Raw genomic sequence first — 23,888 nt, 5'->3', positions numbered from 1 at the left:
CCCATCTGGTTCAGCAGCGGTCCAATGTTGCCCGTGCTTTTCCTCCAGCTCCCCACATATCTGAAAAAGGACTTTTTATTATCCTTGATGCTGGAAGCTAGTTGGAGTTCAGTTGCAGCCTTGGCTTTCCTGGTTTGCTCCCTGCAGGACCGGACCAGTGCAGAATAATCCTCCTTGGAGGTGAATCCCGTCCTCCATCCTTTGTAGGCCTTTCTTTTTAGTCTTAGGAGGTCTGCTAGGTCCCTGGAGAGCCAGGGGGGCTGCTGTGCCCTCTTGCTGCCTTTCCTCCAAGATGGAATAGACTTAGCTTGTGCACTGAGGATCGCTCCCTTGAGAAGCAACCACTCTTCCTGAACTCCCTCCCCCTGGGGTTGTGGTCCCTTAGGGCCTCACTGACAAGTCTCCTGAGCTTGTCAAAGTCAGCTTTCCTGAAGTCAAGGACTTCTGTGTTGCTGACTGACTTGCCAGCTTTACGGCGGATGGTGAAGGTGATCAGCTCGTGGTCGCTGTCACCCAGCTTCCCATCGACCACTAGGTCGCCGATTAGGTCATCCCCCGTAGCCAGTACCAGGTCGAGCAGCGCTCTACCTCTCGTTGGCCCATAGACTTTTTGAGTCAGGTAGAGGTCATCCACGCATGAGATGAAGCTTTGCGACCGCTTGGATTTTGCTGAGTGATGTCTGTATCTCTCGCTCTCTGTCGCTATCTCTATACATGTCTTTCTTTCGCTCTCTCTCTACCTCTACATGTCTATATCTACCTATCTCTCTATAGGTATAGCTAACTATCTCTAGCTATATATGATGTCTATCTCTCTCTCTCCTCTCCGTGTCCCCCCGGGTGTGCCGATTTCTACAACACGAAGTCTCGGCTCCTTTGGGAAGAGCCCGCGGGTGGTGGAGGTGTGAAGTAGTACGCGGCCCCTTTAAGAGGCGGGACTTCCGGCGCTGTGCCACTGCAAGGAGGGGCGGAGCCGGAAGTGGCTGCGGCTCAGCCGAACTCGAAGGAGCCACGTCGGGCGGAGCTACACCGCCCCCAGCGCCAGCACCTCCCCCGCGGCGGAGCAGTGACTAGGCCCGGCCATGTCGGACCTGGGGGACTGGTTCCGGAGCATCCCGCTCATCACCCGCTACTGGTTCGCCGGGTCCATCGCGCTGCCGCTCGTGGGCAAGCTGGGCCTCGTCAGCCCTGTGTACCTCTTCCTCTGGCCCGACGCCTTCCTCGGCCGCTTCCAGGTAGGGCCTGCACTACAGCTCCCGGCATGCCGCGCGGGCTTGACGCGCCTGGCGGCTCGGAGACGCCGCGCGGAGCCTGCTGGGAGCTGTAGTCTGGCGCGCGGTGGACGCTGGGGCGCCGCTCCTTGTCGCTGGGCTGCTTTGAGGGCGACGGGCGCTGTGCCCTGCTCTGCTCCCCCCAGGCCCCATTGCATTAGTCCTTGTCCCAAGTGCTCAGCAACGCAGCACTAGCGCCCCTGTATTAAAGGTAGCTTATAGCTTCCTTGGCAGGCCTGGTCCAGGAAATCCCTCCCCGTGTTAAAAGGGGCAGGTGCAGGCGCTAATGGGGAGAGCGAGGGCCCTCTGACTGGGGTTTTCTCTGCCGTGCCTCTTTCTCGCAGCCTCCAGTGCTTAAGGTTTAGGAAGTTCAGCTTCTGAGGCTGTCTGCCTCACCCTCCTGCTCCTCATGTCCCTTTCCTGCAAGCACTTGCCCACTCCCTGTTTGAACCCAGCTGCACTGTTGGGGCCCACAGCATCTGGTGGCAGCGAGCTTCACGCTTGAATGACGTGTGCTGTGTGAAAAAACTTCCTGCGCTCAGCTTTAATGCCTGCTACTTACTCATTTCATTTTGTGAAATGAGTAGGTAGCAAGTTGCATTTGGTGATCTTTAGTTCTCATATTGAGAGAGGGAGGAAATCATACATCCCTGTTGATTTTCTCTGCGCCATTTTGTACATGATTTTGTACACCTGTATGTCCCCTCTCAGGCATTTCTTTTTTTTTCTCTGAATAAGTCCAGCTTCTTTAGCGTGCTCATATGGAAGCTCCTCCATACCACTAACTGTGCTTGCTGCCCAGTTGTGCTTAAGGTGAGGTCAGGCTTGAGATGTTCAGGGAGAGACCAGCCTCCCCCCCCCCCCAAGTGCCTTTTGTAAAAGAGAAATGCAGTGCACTAAGCAGCAAGTTAATTCCCATGCCTAGCGGATGCTGCATCCCAGAAAGCAGTGTTCAGACAACTCTTTGGGTTTGCGAGGCAACACGTCAGCTCGGCAGTCTCGAAGACATGTCTGATCCCTCTCTCTGCACTTGTACCTGCTCTAATGCATAAATGTGCTTTATAATAATTTCCCTATACCTGTTGGCTTAAAACTCTATCTTGACACTCCTGGGTACGCCTCATTTGTGCCTGGAGAGGGTGGGGCTTTTTGCATCTTCTCCAAAAATAGGATGACAAAGTTTAGTTTAGCCTTAATTGTTGCAAAGTTTTAGCCTGACTTTGTGAGCTAGAACAGATATTAGAAAAGCTGAGTTTATCGGTTTTGATAGAGGTTTTTGGTTGTAGCTGTGTTGGTCTATAACAGCATAGGCAGGCCAGGTTCTTTGGGTAGATGTGATAGCTTTTATTAGACCAACTCAGTAGTTGGAACCAAGTTCTTTGCAACTTTGATAGGGTCTTGATATGTTTGTACTGTCTGTCTCTTTCCATACATTGATGCAAAGCAGTTACTATTTTAAGAGTTAAAGTTTTACGCTTAGAACTTTGCTAACAATGAGCTCAGCCTTTGCTAATTGTTGTGATGGAGGAGGGTGTAGAGGTGTTACAAGATGCTGACTGCAGCTTTTCAGCCTATAATAGGTCTGGGACAGATGTGGGAGGACTCTGGGTGGGGCTAGCAGAGTTCATCTTCTGCTCCCTCTTGGTTGGCTCATTGCCTTTTTGCTTGGAGTTTTGGGAAGGGTGCATGGTGGGGGAGTCAAGGTGTTTAAGTCATGGTCTGGTAGGAGCCCAGTGACCAACATCCCTAAATTCTTGGAGCATGAATTGCTGGCATAAGACTATTCAGGTTGCTCATTAAGTTTTTGGGTGAGAGATGGATGATGGAAGGCCTCCCTTGCAGCACAAAACAATTGGTTCATTCTCTGTGAGCTTACACACAGTCAATAAGAAACCATGTTGCCCTTCCCATCTAAAACAGTTGGGAAGGAAAGAAAAGATCCCCATCTTGTAAGGTTCTGTCAGGGCTGCCCAACTTCAGGGGGGCCCGGAAGCTGCATGCCACATCAGTTGTGAGCCTGGGGCTGTACACCATGTAGGCTGCATGCCAGAGGGGTTGCCATGTCCTGTGGGCTCCTGGACCCCTGCTGTGTGTGTAGAGCCAAACCCCCTTTCCCCCCACCCCTTCTGTGCACTGCACCTGCATGGATGTGCTCCCAGTTCTACCCTGGCTGTTGCCACATGGGCAGCGCAAGCCCACCCTGCCACACAAGCCCCAGGAGTGGCAGCTGGGCAGGAGCCTGCAGGCCACCAGTTGGACAGCCCTGCTTTATGTCATTACAAGCCTTCAAGCTGTCTCCCTTTTCTACATACTGACCCAAAGTAGTTATGACCTGAAAAGCTGAAGTCACATGCTTATTGTGCTAGTCCCTCCTGAACTATGAAGCTTCTGAATTTCTCTAGGCTGGGGCATCTGAAGCAGTGGCTCTCAACCTCATTGCACTCAAAGCACCTCTCTGACCTCAGAGTTCAACAGCACCCCATTTCAAACACTTACATGCACACTGTGAATGTTATGGTATAAACAGAATTATATTGTCAATTAATTTAATGAATGATACTGATATATTATACCATAATATCAAATATAATACTAATATAATATTCCCACTTCAGGCTGCCAGCAAGAAGTGCTTTCCCAGCCCTGCCTGGCCCTGTGCACATTTACTCGCAATGTGGCATGTAGACTCCTTGCATATGGCTCTATACCACCTCAGGGACGGGTGGGCCAGTTTCTGCCCTTTGTTACCCCAGGGCAGTTCCCCCTGCCTCCACCTCTGGTCCTGGGCCTGTAACAGTCGAGAGTCTAAAGACATCTGTCTAGCAGGTGTTGGGCTGCACAAAAATGGCATGTGACGGGCGCTGAGGATTTGGAGAGGCAAGGGGATGAGCAACAGGACACATAAGGGAGATCAGGGGGTATCAGCCAGTTTACACTGGTGACACTCAGTCCTGGTGGGCTCAGGAGCTGGCCTTGGGAAATTGGGAGGGGCAAGGGATTGAGCTGGGGTGAAAAGCATGGCCCTACATCTCCAGTCTGCCTGCAGCAATGTGCGCTGCTTGGAGTGAAGCAGTATCTGTCATGGGGGCTAGCAGGAGATAGGATCCCCAGATGAACAGCTGTGAGTGCTGCCTGTCTGCAGGACACTTGGGGAAGGTGGGGGGAATGTATGCAATGTTGTTAAACTTGATAGTTTCCAGCACACTTTTACATCTGGTGGCTACTAAATAGCTTAACTAATCATACCAGACAATACAAAAGTGGCAATAACACTACTTGAATCATAGGGCTGAAAAGGACTTCAGGGTTCTCTAGTTCAGTGATACTCAACATTATGACCCTACAGGCCAGATGGGCTGGATCCAGTTGATGGGCTTGAATGAGCATTGGGGTTGGCAGGCAGAGCCCTGTGCTGCTGCGAGTGGGTGCTCAGCTCAATCCTGATCCGTCCACTGATATGGCGTGGGTAGTGGCCTCGATTTGGATGCACAAGGAGGGGGCAATACACAGCAGCCCTGATCTGGACATGCAGGGATTCCTGCAGGCTGGATATCATGGCTCTGCAAGCCAGATTTGGTTCCTGGGCCAGAAGCTGAGCACCCCTCCTCTAGTCCAACCCCATGCGCAAACTCAGGACTTGTTATTCCAAACAATCCCTGACAAATGCCTATGCATCCTGGACTTGAAAACCAGAAGTAAAGGGGGTTCCACATAAAATATTTTGATTGGCTGGGATATTTTAAAATTTCTTTCATCTTCTCTGCTGTATGGTAACAGAGTAAGCACCATGATTATAATTCTTTTACAATTATGCCTGTACTCCTTCTATTTTTTTCTTCTGAACAGATCTGGCGGCCGATAACAGCAACATTCTACTTTCCAGTGGGTCCAGGAACTGGATTTCTGTATTTGGTGAACTTATATTTTTTGTATCAGTATTCATCACGTTTAGAAACAGGTATGTTTTGTCTTAATAGCTACAGCACATGCATTTGGTAGGCTTCACTGTGAGTTAGCAAAAAGACTAAGCATTTTTCAAAATGTATATAACTCCAGCTGGAATGGCTTCTGCAAAAGAACAAGACAGTTCTGAGACAGACAGACAGTAGCATGTTCTTATTGTAACTGTTGGTCAACAGAAGATTGTGTTGAGAATCCATTCACTATGCTTCCCCTAGGTTGAGTTTCTAAATGATGTCTGATCATTTTGAATCCTTGACTGTAGCTCTTTCACTGGACCAATCTAAGGATGGCAGGACTGTAACTTTCAATCATTGGTTATGAGGCAGTAGGAAGAGAGACTATCGCTGTTTTGCTGATTCTAGTGTCTTGGAATAAGGGAGCTAGATGAATTGCTCACATTTGGCAAATCACTTACTGCTGAGGCAGAGAAGGATTTCCCCATCCTTTTCTTTAGAAAAGGCAAACTCTTTTGAGGGATGTGTGCATAGTAGAGCTGTCCTGAGTAATTCTGAAAGAATAATACTCCACTGATTGCGCAGTTCTGTCACTGTTGAAATACTCTGGAGTCTGAGGTGCACCTGGAATTTCATTTAGGAAGAAAATACCTGGTGAGGGGGGAGCTGAGTCTCATGAAACATTCTGTTAAGATACTTTTTGGAAATGATTTTTTTTTCCTAAAAAGGCTTCTTACAATGCAAAATAAAATTAAAAAATGTAATGTGCTAATATTCTTAAATTGAAATCATGTTTTCATGCAAAATAATTTTTTTTAGACTTTTCCTTCAGATCATTTTTTGTTTGGTTTTAGTTCTGATTTGGAATACAGCCACATGTGTAACTTTTAACTCCTTCATAAAATGGAACTTTTGTCCTTTTACATAGCTCTAGAGAAGGGTAGTTAGTTGGGTTAGCTTGAGGTCTGGTAGAAGGCAAGGCAGAGTGACACCTTGGGGCCTTGTTACACATTGATTTTAGGCAGGTCCTGAAGCTCTTAACCCCTGAATTGTCCACACATTAACATCTTAAACTAGTTTTAAGTGCACTTTAGGTGGCTTAAAGTTACTCCACTCCAGGGCAGGTTATTTCTGATCCGTGTTACCCAGCTCGTGTTCCATCAATGTGTGACCACCCCCCACCAATGAGTCGCCAAGTTGCAGTGTCACCTTCCCCCCAAACTCCTGGGCATGTGACCTTCCCGTGCCTAGGGGTGCAAGTCCATGCAAATGGCTAGCTGGCATATGCTCTGCAGGCTAAGTCCCAGACAGGGTCCAGGAGTGGGGGAGAACAAGGCTCATGTCCCTGTGAGCTGGGACTTCCTTCCTGGGACAGGGGCAGTAGCTCCTTCAAAAGTGCCTTCCCTCGCCACTCCCACATCCTAGCCACCCTGAGAAATGTGACCAGCACCTTCCACACCCCAAATCCAAATCACAGTTTATTAAAACATAAGACCTTTAATTTGTTTCCTTTTTTAGATTCTTCTTTCTATTTTAACCTTCAGTGGTTGACTTCCTTCATTTCACCACCCCATTTCCTTTCTACCTCCCATCTCGTTACCCAGGCCCACCCCCTTAACTCCCTACCTCCCAGCTCCATGTTCCTGCCCCCACTCCACCCAACCCACGTCTCTCACCCCTTTCTAGAGCAAGGAAAGAAGCCTGTCCTGGTTCACCAGCCCTGTAGTGGCAGCTTACAGCTCTAGCTCCTGGTCGGGTCCCTGCTCACAAGCCCTCTAGTGGCAAGTCACAGCTATGAAGGTGGGAAACAGTCAAAGTGTTTAGTCATAAGGTGCAACTGCTCTAAACTTGAGCTAGCACTAACACTGATCAGCGTTTGAGCAGCTCTGAGTATGACATGTAACAAGGTATTTAAATGCTAACTCGTTCAGAAGCATAAGCTTTCTTTCATATATGTCAGATGCTAGTAGGCTGTGGCCTACCAAAGCTTATGCCTCTCTGAACTAATTAGCCTCAAAAGTGCCACACTGCCCTGCCTTCTGCATAAACCCTAATTATACAGAGATCATTAGCACTCTCACAACTGGAAATGCTCAGGTAACAGATGTTACTAAGTAGCACTGTTAGTGGTATTTGGGTTTTGTCTAGCCTTTTCTGTAAGTGGCTATATGTTAGTACCTCATGACATAATTTAAAGAGCAGGCTTTTGTGGTCCTAGGTAGAGCAGAACATGTTGAAGAAAGAAAAGATTAAATCACTGACTACATACAATCATTAAGAATGCACTGAAACACCGAATATTGAAGACAGCTTTGCATATTTGTGAGCAAGGAGTTCTTATGATGGGAAATCTGGGTGCTTTCCTGTGTTTATGATGCCAAGAATATGAAAGAAGTGATCTTTTTAACAGTAAATTACACTCCACTGTAAACTTCTATAGTTGGGGCTAGTACTGCCCTGGAGAGGTACAGTTGACTGGCAAAATAATTTTTGCAGTTAATTTTTCTAGAAATAAGAAAGCTGGCTGCTTCAGAGCCCCTCCACTGATCTTTGCCCTCTGTTTAAAAACTTGCAGGCATGTCAAGATTTACATTTGTGAGCACACAAGTTGCTCATGATGTAGTTCAGCACAGCTGTCAACTTGTGAGCAAAATTCCCACAATCAGTGGGCTATATCGCACTTGAAGACATCCTTATATAATTTTTCTGGGCAGATGCTAATGTTAAAGATCCGCTTTAAGGATCTTGCTCAAGTTTGTTTGTAAACTTGCATTTATTTGGGAAATGCAGAAAAGACATAGCTGGGTTTCCAGAGCCTTTTATTTTAATAACAAAAATTACATCCCTGGCTTAGTTTTTCTCTTCTGAGAATAAGAGGAATTGAAATTGGTGATTATAAAATGGTTTTCTTAGACCGTTGTAATACTTGTTTTGCTGTCTCGGGAATGGAAGTATTTAGCCCAGGATTTTCAGATATTTAAAGGGACACTAACTTCAAAGCCTCTTAATTTTTCATTTATCCACAACTTAAGTAAACCCCAAGATAATTAGAAGGGAAAGAGCTTAGAGGAAATAATCTTTTTGCCTATTTTGTTTTTTGTCTTACTAGTCATGTTTCTTATGGAGTCAATCACCTTCCTCTGCAGAAGTTCTCACAGCAACAGTGTGGGAGGAAAAAACTTTTCTGTAACCAAATTAAAAAAAAAAAATCCCTCAGAAAAGGCCTGTAATTTTTTTCTTTTTTTTTTTAAGCAGTATCTAAACCCTTTCCTGTTTGGGGTTGGAATATAAAATAATTACAGTAATACTTGCATGCCTTATAATAGAGATGTTACTAAAGAAAGCCCCATCTTTACCTTCTTGCTCTGTTGAGCTGTATGTGTACATTGAGGGCAGTAGATGCCCCTGAGCATTTTGATGTCTGTTTACAAGTGTGGTTCTGCTTTTTTTGTGGTCTGTAGTTTTGTTTTTAAGTCAGGGTAGATTCCATTTATATCTGTGCAACAGCCTCACCTAAGTCTTTATGCTGCCCTCACATATGTTAATGTGGACTTCTCTGCCTCTGGAGTGTCATATGAGTCACTGCAAAAGTCCCAGGCTAACAGATAGTGATGGAGGACTGGAGACTGAAAATACACTCCTTTTTCAAATTAAAAAACTACTCTTGACAGCCAGGCTTGTGGAATCAGCCCAAGGTTTAAAGTTCAAGATGGCTTGTTTTTGGTTGGGTTTTTTTTTTATGTTGACTTGCCCACAGCAAGGGCTCTGCTGTTGAGGGTTATACGCTGACATTCCTGTAGCCCAGGGGTGGGCAATTATTTTGGGCAGAGGGCCGCTTACTGAGTTCTGGCAAGCCATCGAGGGCCACATGACAGGCAGCCCAAGGCAGATAAATATTAATTTTCTAAATTTTTTAGGGGCCCCCTGGGCCAGATAGAATGGCCTGGCGGGCCACATCTGGCCCCCGGGCCACGTTTTGCCCACCCCTGCTGGTAGTCCCTTATATCTTCAGAGCAGGGTTTAGTGCTGTGGTACAAATTGATACTCGGGGAGGCCATTTTTGAGAGAGAAGGGAATAGGTTTAATTAATGGTCATTCATTTGTCTTGGCTTTTGGGGGCTATTGGGAATCCTGAAAAAAAATAAGTGCCTCATCTGCTTCATTTAGTGACTAAAATAACTAAGTTGACACAGGAAACAGATGTAAGTTTTTACAGAACTGCATAGTCAAGAGGCAAACCACACTTTAATCTCTATATTCTCTATTTGATTTGTGCATGCACACTTGCATTATTAAAATCTCCTTGCCAGTAACTGCCTTTTTATGAGATATTGGGTTAAGCATCTGTTAACACTTGTAGAGTCAGATCCACTTAAGATCACACCATGCTGTCCTTTTAAAATGGTCTGGGCAGGACCACAACTAATGCAACAGGCCCTCTTACATCTTTTCGGCATTCCTTTAAACATATTAAATCTTTGTTTTTTTGTATATTATGAGGCTTTCTTAGGGGGGGAATAAAAGACATACCACAAAGCCATATTAAAGGAAGTAAAACCACAAAATTGCCTGGTTTGGGAAATTGCCACCCTCTGACTCTTAAGCTTCCAAAAGCAAGAAAACCAAACGAAGATATGGCAGTAGGTTGAATGCTAACTTGCCGTGTTGTGCCCCTTGTGGCCTGATCTGGCTACAACCAGATGCTTCAACATCCATATCCAGAGGGGAGGCAATGGAGGAGTCGGGGACTTTCATTTGCAAGGAAAAATAACTGGCATATCTCCAATCTGTGGAATCAAGAAGACCTAACAAAATTCTGTACTGGTGATGCTGTCTGTCGCTGTCTTTCTCCTTTTTATTTGAAGAATAAGGGCAAGATAGCCGTAGCTCAATCATGCTCAACCTCTCTTGCCCTGTGGGCCAGATTGGGCCACTCTCCCTCTCTTTTCCCTCCCTCTTAATGTAGGGCCAGTCCATCTGCTGGATCCCTCATGCTGACTGTGGCTACAGTGTGACCCTGTCTGCTGTCACAATCTGCTGGGGTCCTCATGGGTCTGGAAACATGCGGGGGGGCAGTGGCAATGTTAATTGCTGTGACTCCGGGAGCAATTAATACAGCTACTGCTTTCCCACTGCTAAATTTCCAGACCTGTGGGGAGCCCCAGAGGTTGAGTACCACTGCACTATCCAATCATGTCAACACACAGCTTGGGCAGGAAGATTTGCAGAAACCACAGGGTCACTTATAAATAAATCAGTATGAGCAATAACAGATTTAAAAAAGTTAACTTCTGAAATAAATTACTTGCACACCTGGTAAAATGTGTGCTTGAGGTGGTCAGATGTGGCAAATGTCACCTTAAACACTGAAACACCTATAAAGTCGAATTAAATTTGTTATGATGTGTTGTCCCCACTGAGCGAGAGGGGTTTGAAATCATAGTTCTTAAGAACCAAAGTCTCTTGGAGATCCTGAAAATGTTTTGCTAACAATTTTTTTTTTTTTTTTTTTTTAGGTGCTTTTGATGGAAGGCCAGCAGACTACATGTTTATGCTCCTGTTTAACTGGATTTGCATTGTTGTATCCTTCAGGTCATTCTTGTATTTGGTTCTTTGGTTCTTGTATTTGTATCTAAAATAAGTCACTTTTATAGTCCAGGTCTTATTAGCTACTTCCAGGGGTGGGGCAGAATCCAGAAATTGTGCTAGTACAAAGCTCTGTGTTGCTTGCGGTGAATGAAGCCTTCTGTGCCCAGGAAAGTTCGGAGCAATGAAGACTTCCCCGGAGTTCCTTGCTTGCTTCGTTTTGGCACTGTTGTGGATGGCCACCCAGCTCTTAGGTCAGAGAGGCTGTTAATTGTGATAGATACAGGCTCTTCTTCACCATGGACAGAAAAGACTACAGTAGTGTCGTAAAGACTGCTAGAGAATTTAAGCTTTCACTGTTGACACAGGCTTGAGTCAGACTGGTGATCTTGAAGTGAACTTCCTACTCATTTAGCTATCACATGGGCTGTTCTGGGTTCTTTCCTCTTCATGCCATTTTTTAGAAGTGGAACTGAATTTAATAATCTACTATATTTCTCCTTTTCTTTTCTCCCTCTTTTCTGTTCTTCCTGTGTCCCTTTACTGTATTATGTTTATTTATGAAAGAATTGGAGCTAGAGAAGAAACATGGAGAGCGAGTAACATCAGCTGTAGTTACGTTAGCTACATCTTTAACTTTTTGTAGAAGTGCCACTGTCTTGATTAACAGATCTGCTCCTTCCTTCTCTTCCACTTACATTGCCTTGTATAGCATCTTTGTTCCTGTTAGTCCTGCAGGCCCAATACAGTGGCTAGAACATAGGATGGATTTTGTTCCGTTGCCAACAACACTGTCAACTAAATTATAGTTGTAAATCTTGGGTGGTGGTTTTTCTGGTAAGGATCTGATTACTGTTTGACATTCAAAGCAATGTGAAATTTGCAGCTGGGAAAACAAAGTTGGTGGGGGGAAAAAATAGGATAAACCAAAAGCTGAGTATCCCATTTCTTGCTAGTAAAACCAATTACTGAGGAACAGTGTTATCTGATACTACAGTAAACACATTTCTTCTCAGGTAAAATAACACTGAAAAACTAGAGCAGTGCAGTTCAGGAAACTGATAGTTTTCTGTGATGTGATAATTGCAATATTTAAATTTTCTGCTTATCTGGTTTTTTGTCACATATAGTAAATGCAGCACTTAAACTCTTAAGCAAATGGAACAACAAATGTATGACACAGACTTTTAGGTTTTTGATATAGGCTTTTAACAAAGATTAATTGGCTTGTAGTTGGTAATCTCTGCACAGAGCCAAAGACTGAATGAGCATGAAAGCAGCCTCCATCTCAGTCCTACCTGTGGCTGCTTGAGGTGATGGTGGAGGGTTTGTTGGTATGGTAGCTTGAGTAGTCGCAGCTGATCTGTTCTGTAGGTTGTTGGAGGTCTTCCATTTTCCAGATTAACGTGGGACTTCACAAAGTATAGTGCTGCAGCATGGTTTCATTTGGCTAAAATTGAGGTGAAAAGCCTGACCTGTTCAAAAATCACTGTAGTCTGTCACCTATTTTCATTGCATTTTCCTCAATTGTCAACTGAAAGATAACTGGCTTGGCCATGGACATGCAGGTAAGTGTAACGCAGCTTTTCAGAGACCTTCATAGGAAATTTTTTCTTTGTTTTTTGTTTGTTGGGGTTTTTTTTTAGGGGGGGGGGTTGCTTAACATGTTCCTTAATGCACTTTGGGTAATGTGCATTAAATCTGATACCTCTGTTGTGAAGTACTAGCCTATTTTAATGTGCATTAGCTAAAGAGCACTTTGTAATGCTTTAGTGTACATTAAAATAAGCTAATACACATTAAAGCTCATGTGTAGACACACTCTTAGAAATGCTACAAAATGTCACTTTTTTATGTTCTCGCTTTATTTATATTGGCTGCTTATCAGTATTTTGGGAAGTAACTAAATTCTCACCCACAGATACTTTACCTACATTTGTAGCTGCTCTGAGCTTTTTCTGTTTGGTTGTAATCTGGAAGGTATTATCTCTCAGGTAACATCAGGCAGGGATGTATTGTAAAAGTTAATCACACTGCTGAGGAGACAAGGGGGTGACTTCTTGGCCCTGTTGAAGTCCAGATGAGTTCTGCCACTGATTTCAGTAATCAGAGAGGTAGTTAGCAACATGAATCTGAGGTTAGGCAGAAGGCAAGATAGTCTGTAAGATGCACTTCTAGCTGGACGAGACTTGGTCTGTAAGGTAGAGGTGAACCTTGCCTACTGACTTTAGTAAGACTGGGAACTTTTTTTTTCTGATGATTTTCCTCTGCCCTATTTCCTTAGATGCCTTCATGGTAATGTCTGTGAGCTGGTGATCTTGCCCTTTGGCTAACCCCTGCTCCCCCCACCCCACCCCATTCTCAGGTTGGGGTCCATCATGGCAAGTAGCAAAAGAAGCTGATGCAGAATGAGGCAAACTTCCCAATTTTATGTCCATAAAAAATGCACTGACGTCAGTTCTTTGAATTTGAAACTTGTGTATTTAATTTAAATCAGTAGTTTACAAAAGGAATTCCAGTTGTCTTCCAAGTTTGCATATAATATTTTTACACCCTAAAATATGTCCAATTCTTGGGATGTGCTATTTGTATATAAACTAGTCCAAGAAAGTAGAGTAGCCCCAAGAACACCATATTTCTGACAGAACCTAGTTTAACAAATTTATCAGCTAGACCAGAGATCTGTGATCTACGGCCCAGAGGCCAAATCGTGTCTGGAGCTGGGGGTTTGCCTGTGTCATGCTGTGGCTGGGAAGTAAGAAGTGGCAGTAGTAGTTGGGACCTAGTGCTGGCCCTCCTTTGAGCTGACCTGGGTCATTCCAGTCTGCCACCAGAAAAACAGTGCTGCCCTCTGAACTAGACTATTGTCAGAGCCTCTTGTAAAATCTCTTGAAAGTCTCTTTTGTTCTTTGTATTTCTTGATTAGAAAAACAAGTCCTGTAGTGAGCGAGTATAAAAGAGTCAACATTTCTAAAACAGCCCTGCTAGTACAACCTGTTGCTATTCTTATGACCTCTTGGGGTTTGTCTAACTCAGTACTATAAAAGCTGAACGGATTTGACTTGATCGTTTTTTTTAAATTGATGTAGTTAGACTAACAATCCCCTAAGTGTATGCAGATAGGCTTAAACTAGTTTTACTTGTGCTCAGAGCAGTTTAACTTAATTCAGCAGAGATGTGGAAAGACACATCAGTGTAACTTATATCAGCATACAAATTAAGTTAACAAAATAAATGACATTAATCTTGGGAACAGACAGCTGTGCAGCTCTCGTGGGCTAGTAGGTGTCATTACAGACACCTGCCACCAGGTGGCAGAAAAGCAAGCAGCTCCAGGGGGATTGAAATGGTAAGCGAAACACTAATTTGAACTAGTCGTTACCCTGATTTTTTACAGATAATTTGCCACTGGGGCAGGTGAAGTAACACTGGTTTAGGGGTTTGTGTTGTCTGTCTGCTACACTAGTGATTCCCATTTTTTTTTTTTTTTTTTTTTTACGGCTGCCCAGTGGGAGCGCAACAGGGCTAGCTGCCTCCCTGCTGGGGCTCCCCTGGTGCCTGGCTTTAACCCCAGAAGCTCAGATGTGATCCTGGAAACTGGGCAGGGCTCTGAATGGGGGGCTCGTGCCACAACCCTGCAGCCAACCCACTGTAGTCGGTTGGGAACCTCTGTGCTATACTTTCAGTTCTAGTGTAATGTGAATACCAGTGCAAACTTTTTGTCTGTCCTCACTTAAGTGCTGTGTTTGAAGTCCCAGACCTCTGCTTATTGAAGATTGTGTCCTAAGTTTCGAAATGTGCGACAAATGGTATTGAAAGCATGGATGCATTTCACAGAAAACCTATCTTAGCTGTGTGTAGAGTGAGACTGGGGCATCCCAGTACCTGAAGCAGTTGCATGAAATTTAAGCCAGCTCAGAAATGGGCCGTCTGCAACACTTGTGGCAGAAATGATAGGAAAGTCGCACTGAGCAGGTGAGGCAAGTTTTCTACACAACAGAACAGCTTGCCAGTTTGGTTCACATGCTCACCTGCTACCTCGTTTATTTGTGAGGTCATAATAAAATACAGGCACCAAGGGCACTGCAATATAGTTCTTAGAGCATCTTTGCTGACGTTGTGCTTGTCCTGCTGCCACATTAAATATTGAGAGATGAAAGGGTTATATGGAAGTGACAGTGACTATGATCTTTGCTTTGTTTCTTTATATTGCAGTTGTTGATGATTCCTCTCATCATGTCAGTTCTTTACGTGTGGGCCCAGCTGAACAGAGACATGATTGTATCATTTTGGTTTGGGACAAGGTTTAAGGTATGGCACACGGGGGGAGAAGGGCGTAAGGATTTGGTCCTTGCGGTCCTTCATGTGGCACCAGTTGTTTCAGTAGAAAACTGCTTTGGAGGTCCCCAAAACTGAAAATTGTCACTACTACTTAGTAAGATTTGTAGTTTGAATCTCAGCCTGTTCTTCTCTGAGCTGCTGTTTTGTTTCTTTCTGACCACTGTGCTACCCTATGGTAGCAAAAATTCAGTACCAGTAGGACTGCCCATCAGATTTTAGCTATGGAAGAATGTGTGGAAAAAATGTTTCTTTAAACACTTGTACACAGATGCTTCCTATGTCTATAAAATGGTTACTTAAATAAGGATATTTTGCCATTTTAATTGGAAAGTGTTCAAGTTAAACTTGCATAATAATAATAATGCTTAAGAGACTTAGATGAAGTTGCCAAGTAACTTTTGCAGCCTACTTTTCTCCTTTAGTGGTTGTAACTTGACTGTGTCTTTCATACAGGCCTGTTATTTGCCATGGGTTATTCTGGGATTCAACTACATCATTGGCGGATCGTAAGTAGTTACTAATTTTTGTTTACCTGAGTTTGTAAATATAACCAAAGATAATCTGTGGTTGATCATAACAATAAAATGAGCTTCAAGCTAATGGGTCAGTAATGGGATTGCCAATGGTCAGATACTTGCTACAAGGAAAATATTTGAAAGCAAGAAAATTAAAGGTTCTGAAAACTTGTACAGAACTTGTTAGACAAAAATAGGATGAATTCACATCTTTTGTAGTAGGCCTTTGGTGAAAGTTTTCTTCTAAACAAGAATCTAAGCCATTCTCATTCCTGAAACCAGAGGGTTAAGCTCTTCTTCCACTTCCTTTTTTTCCTAGCCCTTGTCTCCATATCACACATTATGTTTAAAGAGGAGAGGGGGAGGAAGCCCACACAGAACACATGTGATATTTGCTAGCCATCCTTCTGAGCAGACTTCAACCTGCATGTATTTTATTATCCCTCTTCATTTTGTTTATAAGCTTTTTTTTGGAGCAGAGACTGCTGGTCCACAGTCCTATACAGTGGTGCCCTGATTTCTGTTGATGCTTATGGAGCACCATGACTACTGCTGTCACTACCATCTAGGTACATGGTCTATGGAAGAGAGAACTTGTGCTTTCTACTGACTAACCCACCCCTTCAGGAAACTGCTCCTTTTTTAAACATCTGCTGTTTCCATATGCGGAAACAAAAAATAAAGGCCCCAGTTCTGCCGAAAAACTATAAGTCTGTTAAATTGGGATCCAAAAACAAAGCAGATGAGAGAGAGGACAGGCTGTTGAGTAGAGGTGGCAATTGCTTTTAGTTCTTGAGAGTTACAGAAACTCTAATTCCCAATATTAGTAAGCATTAATTGTATTGCATTGCTCAAGCGTGGATGGAGAATGCCTGGAAGGCAGGGTGCTGACATGTTGGTGAATTTGACAGAAGTAGCCTGTAAAAAACCATGGAGAAAATTCTGTGGTTCTTGGGTTGGGCAGGAGGGAGGGACCTTGATGTACTCTGACACTTTAAAGTGGAAGTGACAACATAGCTCCTTTTGTTTCTTGAGGTATTTCAGATAATTTTTCTTGCTTTGCAGCATCATCAATGAGCTGATAGGAAATCTGGTTGGACACCTGTACTTCTTCTTAATGTTTAAATACCCAATGGACTTGGGAGGAAGGAATTTTCTGTCCACACCCCAGTTTCTGTGAGTTTTTTTTTTTCTCCCCCCCACCCCCAACTTTAATTTCATTGGCACAGCCTTCTGAAGGCCCTGCAATTGGAGGGACTAAAAGAATGAGTATGACCCCAGCAAATATTTTTTTTTTAATTCTTCTTATGTCCCCTTGAATTAATCAATCAATGACTGGGATAACCTGATAGTAGTAGTTGTCTAATGAACTGGCCGTATGGGAAGCTTCTTCCCATCACTTATCAATTACTAGTTGGTATATATCCCTTACTAGCTGCAGGAGTGAAGGTAGGAAACAACCCTCTGTAGTATATAATATGGCAATAAAGACATCCCTGGTATCATTACTTTGTTTTGTACTAAGTGGGCTTTGTTCTTTTATTGGTTACCTTTTATCTTGCGCTGTTCCTCTAGCTAAGAGGCAAACAAACTTAGTTGCTACCTAACAGAGGCCAATTATAATTGATTGGTAGCACCAACTATGAATTGCCAACGAACTGACAGAATGCAGATTGGCAGTAATGTGACTAGAATAATTGCAAGGCTTGGATAATGGGATGTTTTCCTGAGATCCTGCTAGTGATTCAAAGTTAAAACTGTTTGCAGTAGGAGGAATCCAAGATCATTGCTGCAGTAATCTGTACCATAGTGCTTTGGCATCAGGGTTGTGAATACTTCTTCCTGCCAAAATCAAGCTAATGACTTAGGCAAGCCCTTCTTAAAACCTGTGCAGTTGATTTTTAGAAAGTGAGGTACAGGGTTGAATTGCCTTTGCATTACACCAGGGAACAGGGATTTCAAACTTATTTGGCCTTGCAGGCTAGATGAGTGTCCCTGAGCTGATCTATGGATGGGCAGACCAGGACTGTGACACCCTGTGGAGCAGCTTCAGCACCAGGTTCAGGCTGCACATAGCATGAACCAGCCCCTGGCACAGGGCTGCAGACAGCACAGGAGATGGTCTGGAGCACTCTGCCTTACTGTAACCCGTGCATGCCGGCTTTGCGTCTGGCAGGGTGCCACATGGAGTATGTGCTCTATGCCAGCCCCCTGTACCCTGGTCAGTGCACAGTCAGTCCAGCCCATGTGTTACGTGCAGTACATGCCAGCTTTGGGGCTTACGATGCATGTGGCCCATGGGGCTGGCATGGGGTAAACGCTGCCCATGGTGCCTTGGTTGGACATGCTACTGCATGGAGTCCAGGGTACTTGCTATTTGGTGCCCTGGACTGACCCCCTGTACAATAACCTCCAGGGTGGGTCATACAGCTCCATGTGCTGGGTCTAGGCTATATGTTTGACACGCCTGCTGTACATCTCCAGCAACATGGTGGGGTCTCACCTTTACCACCTTAACTGCTCCTGCTATTGCAAGCCTTCCCACTAAACCTAATTTTCACTAAAAATGACAAAGTGTTGCTTTTAATAGTTCTGAAGCAACCATCAGTCTTACTGATTATGTGCAATTGTCTCTTGATTCCAATTAGACGTATTTTAATTTTCCCTCAACATATTTGAGCAGTGGGAATGGTTTGGTAGTCTTACATGACTAGAATCCCTGTAAACTCCCTCTAACAAGGCACCAGTTCTGGTTTTGTGTTGCACACTCCATAGCTATAGCCTACAATTAGGAGACTAAAAACATTAAGACTCTCTGGTACTAAAAGTTCTATAGGTCTTGAAAAGAAATTAAGAGTTTGTCAAAAGAGGGTTCTTACAAGAACTTCAGTACCTCAGATTTTATTGGTCATATTCAGCCATGGAATAGCCTGGCTTGATGGAATGTGCCGTGTTGTTTGCTTGCTTGCTTCAGAGCTGAATTTGACCTTTGCTTGTTGTAACTCGAATATACATAAATGTCCTTTTCTGGAGAGCAAGAAAGGTCAAGATACCAGCCTGAGATTTGGAAGACAAAGGTTCAAGTCCCTGCTCATCTTTGGATATCTAGGTGTCTAATTTCAGTTGAAATCAGTGGGCCTTAGTCTCCCTGTTGCCTTAATTCACCATTTAAAATAGAAGCCCCTAACTCACACAGGTGCCGGTGCAAAACTGTGAGGTCCTCGGACATGGCAATGGGGGGACCGTTTGGGTACATAAAATAGATCTCTTCTGGAAAGAGATTCATATGTGGTTCCATCTCCCCTCCAGGAAAGAAAAATATAACTTAAAAATGCAGCAAGAAACTGTTAACTTCTTCCACTTCTGAGGAGGACGTATCAATTTGTGGACTTATTTTGTTTCTGTAAAATCTGTTTTCCAAAAGGCTTGCAAAAGGCTAAACATCCATCCAGGCCTAGTTGGCTTATTGGCCTAGCATGGTTAAGACATGCCCACAGTACATGAGGGAGGGATGAAACTAGTAGGGCTGTGCGAAGCTTCGGTGCCTGATTTGATTTGACCCGATTTGGTGGTCAAATCTCCAAATCAAATCAAAGGACGCTTTTAATCTTTCCAATTTAGTTTTGGACAGATTCGGTGATTCGGACATAGACACAGCTTTAAATTTGTTTTTTCTACATACCTCTAGGTAGCAGGGGCTCGTGATCGCTGCGGTGCTGGGGCAGATGGAGCATTCTACAGAAGCATGGGGGGTGGGGCGCGGGGCTCCTCAGCGTGCTCGGCAGCAGGCCCAGGAGTAGACCACAAGCACTTCTGGGTACACCAGCGAGCGTGCTGGGGGGCCCCCCCGTGCCCTCCCAGCTCAGCGACTGGTGCCTCCTGTGTCTGGGGGGGGCACCCAGGGTCCCTCTGTGGTCAATCACTGGGCTGGGGGGTGTGGTGGGGAGCCCTGCATGTTCCTTGGCAGACCCAGAAGTACTTCCAGTCCACTTCTGGGTTCATTGCTGAGCACGCTGAAGAGCCCCTTGTGTGCTGTGGGACGCTCCATGTATCAGCACTTACCTCAAGGTGTGCAGAAAAAAACTTTTAAAGCTGTGCCTGTGTCCAAATTGCTGGCTGTCAAATTGGCATTGAACCGTTAGATTTGGATTTGGCCAAATTGAATTGGGGACAGTCATCTGAATCAACGGATCATATTACTGTCCCTGATTTGGGCCAAATCTGAATCGAATAGGGCCCGTTTCGCACACCTCTAGTAACTAGTGTCACCTCCAGCTGTTTTTGACTTTCCAGCACACCTACAGCTGGATCGAGTGGGGACAGCCTTCAGCGTGAGGCTTTTACCTTGCTACAGTCCTGTGACAAGTATCATAACTATCCTCTTGCCACACCCCATTTTCCAAGGTACTAGAGTTTATTTGGAGAGTATTCTATAAATTAGAATTCTGTGTCCGAGTTGCTTGGCTTCGTGGGCCGCATCCAAACCCATGTTTGGCAGCAGGGCAAGCGGCAGTGTTAACCACTGCAAGTGCTAGAGCTGCAGGGATTGATGGCTGGTGCTTGCTCTGCCACCACCAAAATGTGTCGCCAGTAGGGGTCTGTACTCCAGGATTCAGCAGCAGGCCCTACCTCCAGTTCCTCCTGGAGCCCTGTGGAGCACTCTTCTCCAGGACACGGCTCCATAGGCTGGATCCAGCCTATAGGCCATATCTTTGACTCCTCTGCTCTCGATAAATAAAACCCCCAGTTAAATCTAGCAGGTACAAAGGTTAGGACTTTAATAAAGTGAGTTCATGCTGCTTAAAGATCAAAATACAGTGGTGCATATACAACACATGTAATTTTCTCTTCCTGGCTACTTGTTTTCTAGATATCGCTGGCTGCCAAATAGAAGAGGAGGGGTCTCGGGATTTGGTGTTCCACCTGCTAGTGCACGAAGAGCTGCAGAAGAACAACAACAGGGGGGTAGAAGACACAACTGGGGCCAAGGTTTCAGACTGGGTGACCAGTGAAGAACTGCTGCTCTTGGCAAACAACTACTCCTGAGCTGCTTCCTGGTGCACTGTGCTTAAGAACCAAGCTCTCTCTAGTGCTGTTGAATTTGTCTGATTTTAAAGAATTTTGTTTCAAGGTAAAATAAAAACTTGAAGAAAAACTGTAGATCTTACTCCAGGATAGCCAGTAGTGCTCAACTCCATTCTGCCCTTTAAGGAAAGCCTTAGTACTGTCTGTCTGTCACAGTGTGCATCCATTTCACTGCCCTCCTCTCTGATGCAGTGGTATGTGCTAATCGTGTTTGGTACCTTGGTTTCTCCTGATACGTGAAAAGTTCTGTCTGGTTGTGGCAAGATAAGAATCCAGCCTTTGGCTAAAGGTTGGATCAGACCAGCCTCTCCATTCTGCTTCTGAAAAGCTGATTCTTCAATACCGGCATTTAGATTTCAGGGTGTTGAAACCTTTATTTAAGTGGCATAATTGGACTGCTTTCATGACAGCGAGAATGTTTCTGAGACACTTAATCTTGTTACCAAGCTACATTTCAAGGAAAGCAGTTTTCTCTTGTGGTGTAGTGTTTGTGGAGAGAGATTTCCTTGTCCACTGCAGCATGAGAGGGGAAAGGCTAAGGGCAAAAGACAGCTTTGCTTTCCTGTTAGTAATTACAATAACAAATATTCCCAGCACTCTAAATCTCTGTGATTTGTGATGTCCACCATTTGCTGCACTTGAGTCAAAATTGTATCCGTCTCCAAACTGCAAACCATTGGCTTCAAGGTTGATATTTTAGTTGCAAAACAAAATAGCACAAAAGTAGAAAATGTACATAATGGTGGGTGGCTATTGTGAAGGGTACTAACTGCAGGGTTATGTTTGTATTAACTGAGACTACAGCATTTGCTTTGAAAGCTTCAAGGAATTAGAGAATCACTGGAAATAAACTTGTTCCAGGTTACAAGAGAATTGATTTGTTTTCCCAAGTCCTTTCTCAAACAAGAAGTAACGTACTTTTTCAATCCATATGTCTTTTTCTTGGAGGTGCAGGGCATGATTGTCTATAGTATTCTCTTGCTATTATTGTAAGGCAGTATGCTCTTATGGGCAGAGTATAGGGCTAGGAGCCAGGAAATCTTAACAACTGTTATTCCACTATTCACCATATGGCCTTTAGCGAGTTACTTAGCCTCAGTTTTCCCATCTGTAAAATGGGATAAATGATATTTACCATCCACAGGGATTCCAAAAGTCATTTTGAGTAGTGCTGTGAAATTATAAGTGTCAGAGCTAAGTATTTTTATTACTGCTGGTTTGTTTGTTTTTTCCATTGGAATTGTGCTCTGCAGGTTTACAGATTCTAGATACTGTATTTACGACTAGTAATTTCCTGAATCTGGGAAAAGAAAATTTGCTTGTTTATCTGAGTAGCTTCACAAGGATCTGTTGTGGCATGGAAAGAGGAAAGATGTAACTGTTTGTCGTCTTGCTCATGAGTGAATATGGGAACTGGCAAGCATCATGTTGCATGTCTTTTGGTTTTTGTCGAAGCATGGAGGCTCAGAAATCACTTAGCACTTCTGTTTCCAGTAATAAAATGTTAAAGATGCTCTTGCCTTGTTTTATTTATACTAAAATCCTTTGGTGGAAAAGGACTCCAGTGGCATAAATGCTAATCTACTGTTGACCTGTAGCTGTTAATAAAGCTGATTTGTAATGTTTCAGGAGCCATCCTGTTGCAGCTGGCCTTCAATTAGTCATGTCACAGTCTCTCTAAAGCAGTTGTTCACATTGCTTAACAGTTTGGTTTTACAAAGTGGCAGCAGTTGAAGTGATTGTCTGGTTGTTGATTTACCTACTGCAGAGAGCCAGGGCAAGGCCTTAAGTGGGGACTTAAACATAGCTAATTTGTGCTGTGCACCCAGGTGATTGTCACCTTGACACAGGCTGCAGAAGGAATGGCTTCTAATTTTGCAAATGCAATGTGTTTTGCAAGTGGGGTGTGTGTGGAGGGGGGGTGGGAGGGTTGGAGAACCTTTTGACAAGATTACAGGGCTGCTTTTTTTTTTTTTTTTTAAACAGTTTCAAAAGACTAAGTTGGCTGGTTATAGCAAATTTGGACCCCTGAAAATCTCAAAATGAATGTTAAATATTTGGCATTCCTCATTTGCTGACGTGGAGCACTACCCTCAAGTGCTCAGGTATACAGTATATGCTGACAATGACAGTCTCTTGTTTGAACAAGTATCTCCTTTATTCTTTTGTACAGAGAATTTCCCTTTTTGTAATCAATTTTTTTTGTTGGCAAAGTTTTAAATTAAAGTTTTAATCTCTCTAGAATTGTCTGCCTGTCTTGCTAAATCCTGCTAACATTTTGCCTAAGCCTTTGACTTGCGCCTTTCCAGAGTGCTCTAACAATATTGGACAGTCTGCTATCCCCAGTCAGGAGTGTTCAAGAGAACACCCTGTTCTGCCGGTCTTCTTTTGTCACTGAAACTTCTCTTACCAAACTTTCTGACAACCTTTTTTAAATGGCTTTTTCTAGTCTCATTTTTACTTATCACTAGCTTTGATAAGATTCCTCTCCCCCTTGTGGTTGTTTTTTCCTGCTTCTTACCTACCTGATTGCTCTTTTTCATTATCTTCTTGGTGTACTTTCCTCCCGTTTCAGGGATCTATTTTGTAGCTGTATTGTTCTAAGAGACGGATGCACAAAGCTCTTGGGTCAGAGGCAATATCTTTTATTAGACCAACTAAATAGTAGTGAGAAAAATCTTTTTTTTTTTTTTTTTTTTCAAAGATTTGAATTCAAATCTTTGAATTCTCAGCCTGAAAAGGGGTGTGTCTGACTAACCTCATCATCTGCAACCAGCTTACTCACCACCTGGATAAGGAAGATGAGGTTGATGTCATTTATATGGACTTTAGGAAGGCCTTTAACTTGGTGTCCCATGAGGCTCTCAAGGTAAAACTAGGGCACTGAGTGCTCAACAATTCAACAGTCAGATGGGTGGGAAACTAGCTGTGGGGCTGGATGCAGAGAGTACTAATAGATGGATCCATGTTGACCTGGCAGAAGGTAGCCAGTGGGGTCCCCCAGAGTTTGCTACTTGTACCAGTGCTTTTCAACATCTTCATTAATGATCTGGATTTGCAGCTGAAAAGCCCACTAGCAAAGTTTGCCAATGATGCTAAGCTTTGGGGAAGTTTCATAGGTGATAGGGTAGGAAGGGACCTGAGCAGATCATTGAGTCTGACCCCCTGCCATG

The 23,888-nt window shown here is 44.1% G+C and overlaps 1 protein-coding gene across 1 annotated transcript; it reads left to right on the top strand.

The window, feature by feature from the left end:
- The first annotated feature begins 965 nt into the window (after positions 1-965).
- On the top strand, positions 966-22,228 carry DERL1 (derlin 1). Its single transcript, XM_090040579.1, has 8 exons — positions 966-1,235; positions 5,118-5,229; positions 10,705-10,769; positions 12,316-12,342; positions 14,990-15,085; positions 15,569-15,621; positions 16,696-16,806; positions 20,501-22,228. The coding sequence occupies exons 1-8, from the start codon at positions 1,083-1,085 to the stop codon at positions 20,640-20,642; spliced, it is 759 nt and encodes a 252-aa protein (XP_089896705.1). The 5' UTR covers positions 966-1,082; the 3' UTR covers positions 20,643-22,228.
- Positions 22,229-23,888: the final 1,660 nt, after the last annotated feature.

This window comes from Crocodylus siamensis, chromosome 3 (genome assembly GCF_052110815.1).
Source record: "Crocodylus siamensis isolate JL-2025a chromosome 3, ASM5211081v1, whole genome shotgun sequence".
NCBI classification, from domain to species: domain Eukaryota; kingdom Metazoa; phylum Chordata; order Crocodylia; family Crocodylidae; genus Crocodylus; species Crocodylus siamensis.
The sequence above is the reverse complement of the archived record's forward strand: the minus strand, read 5'-3'. Positions and strand labels throughout refer to the sequence as shown.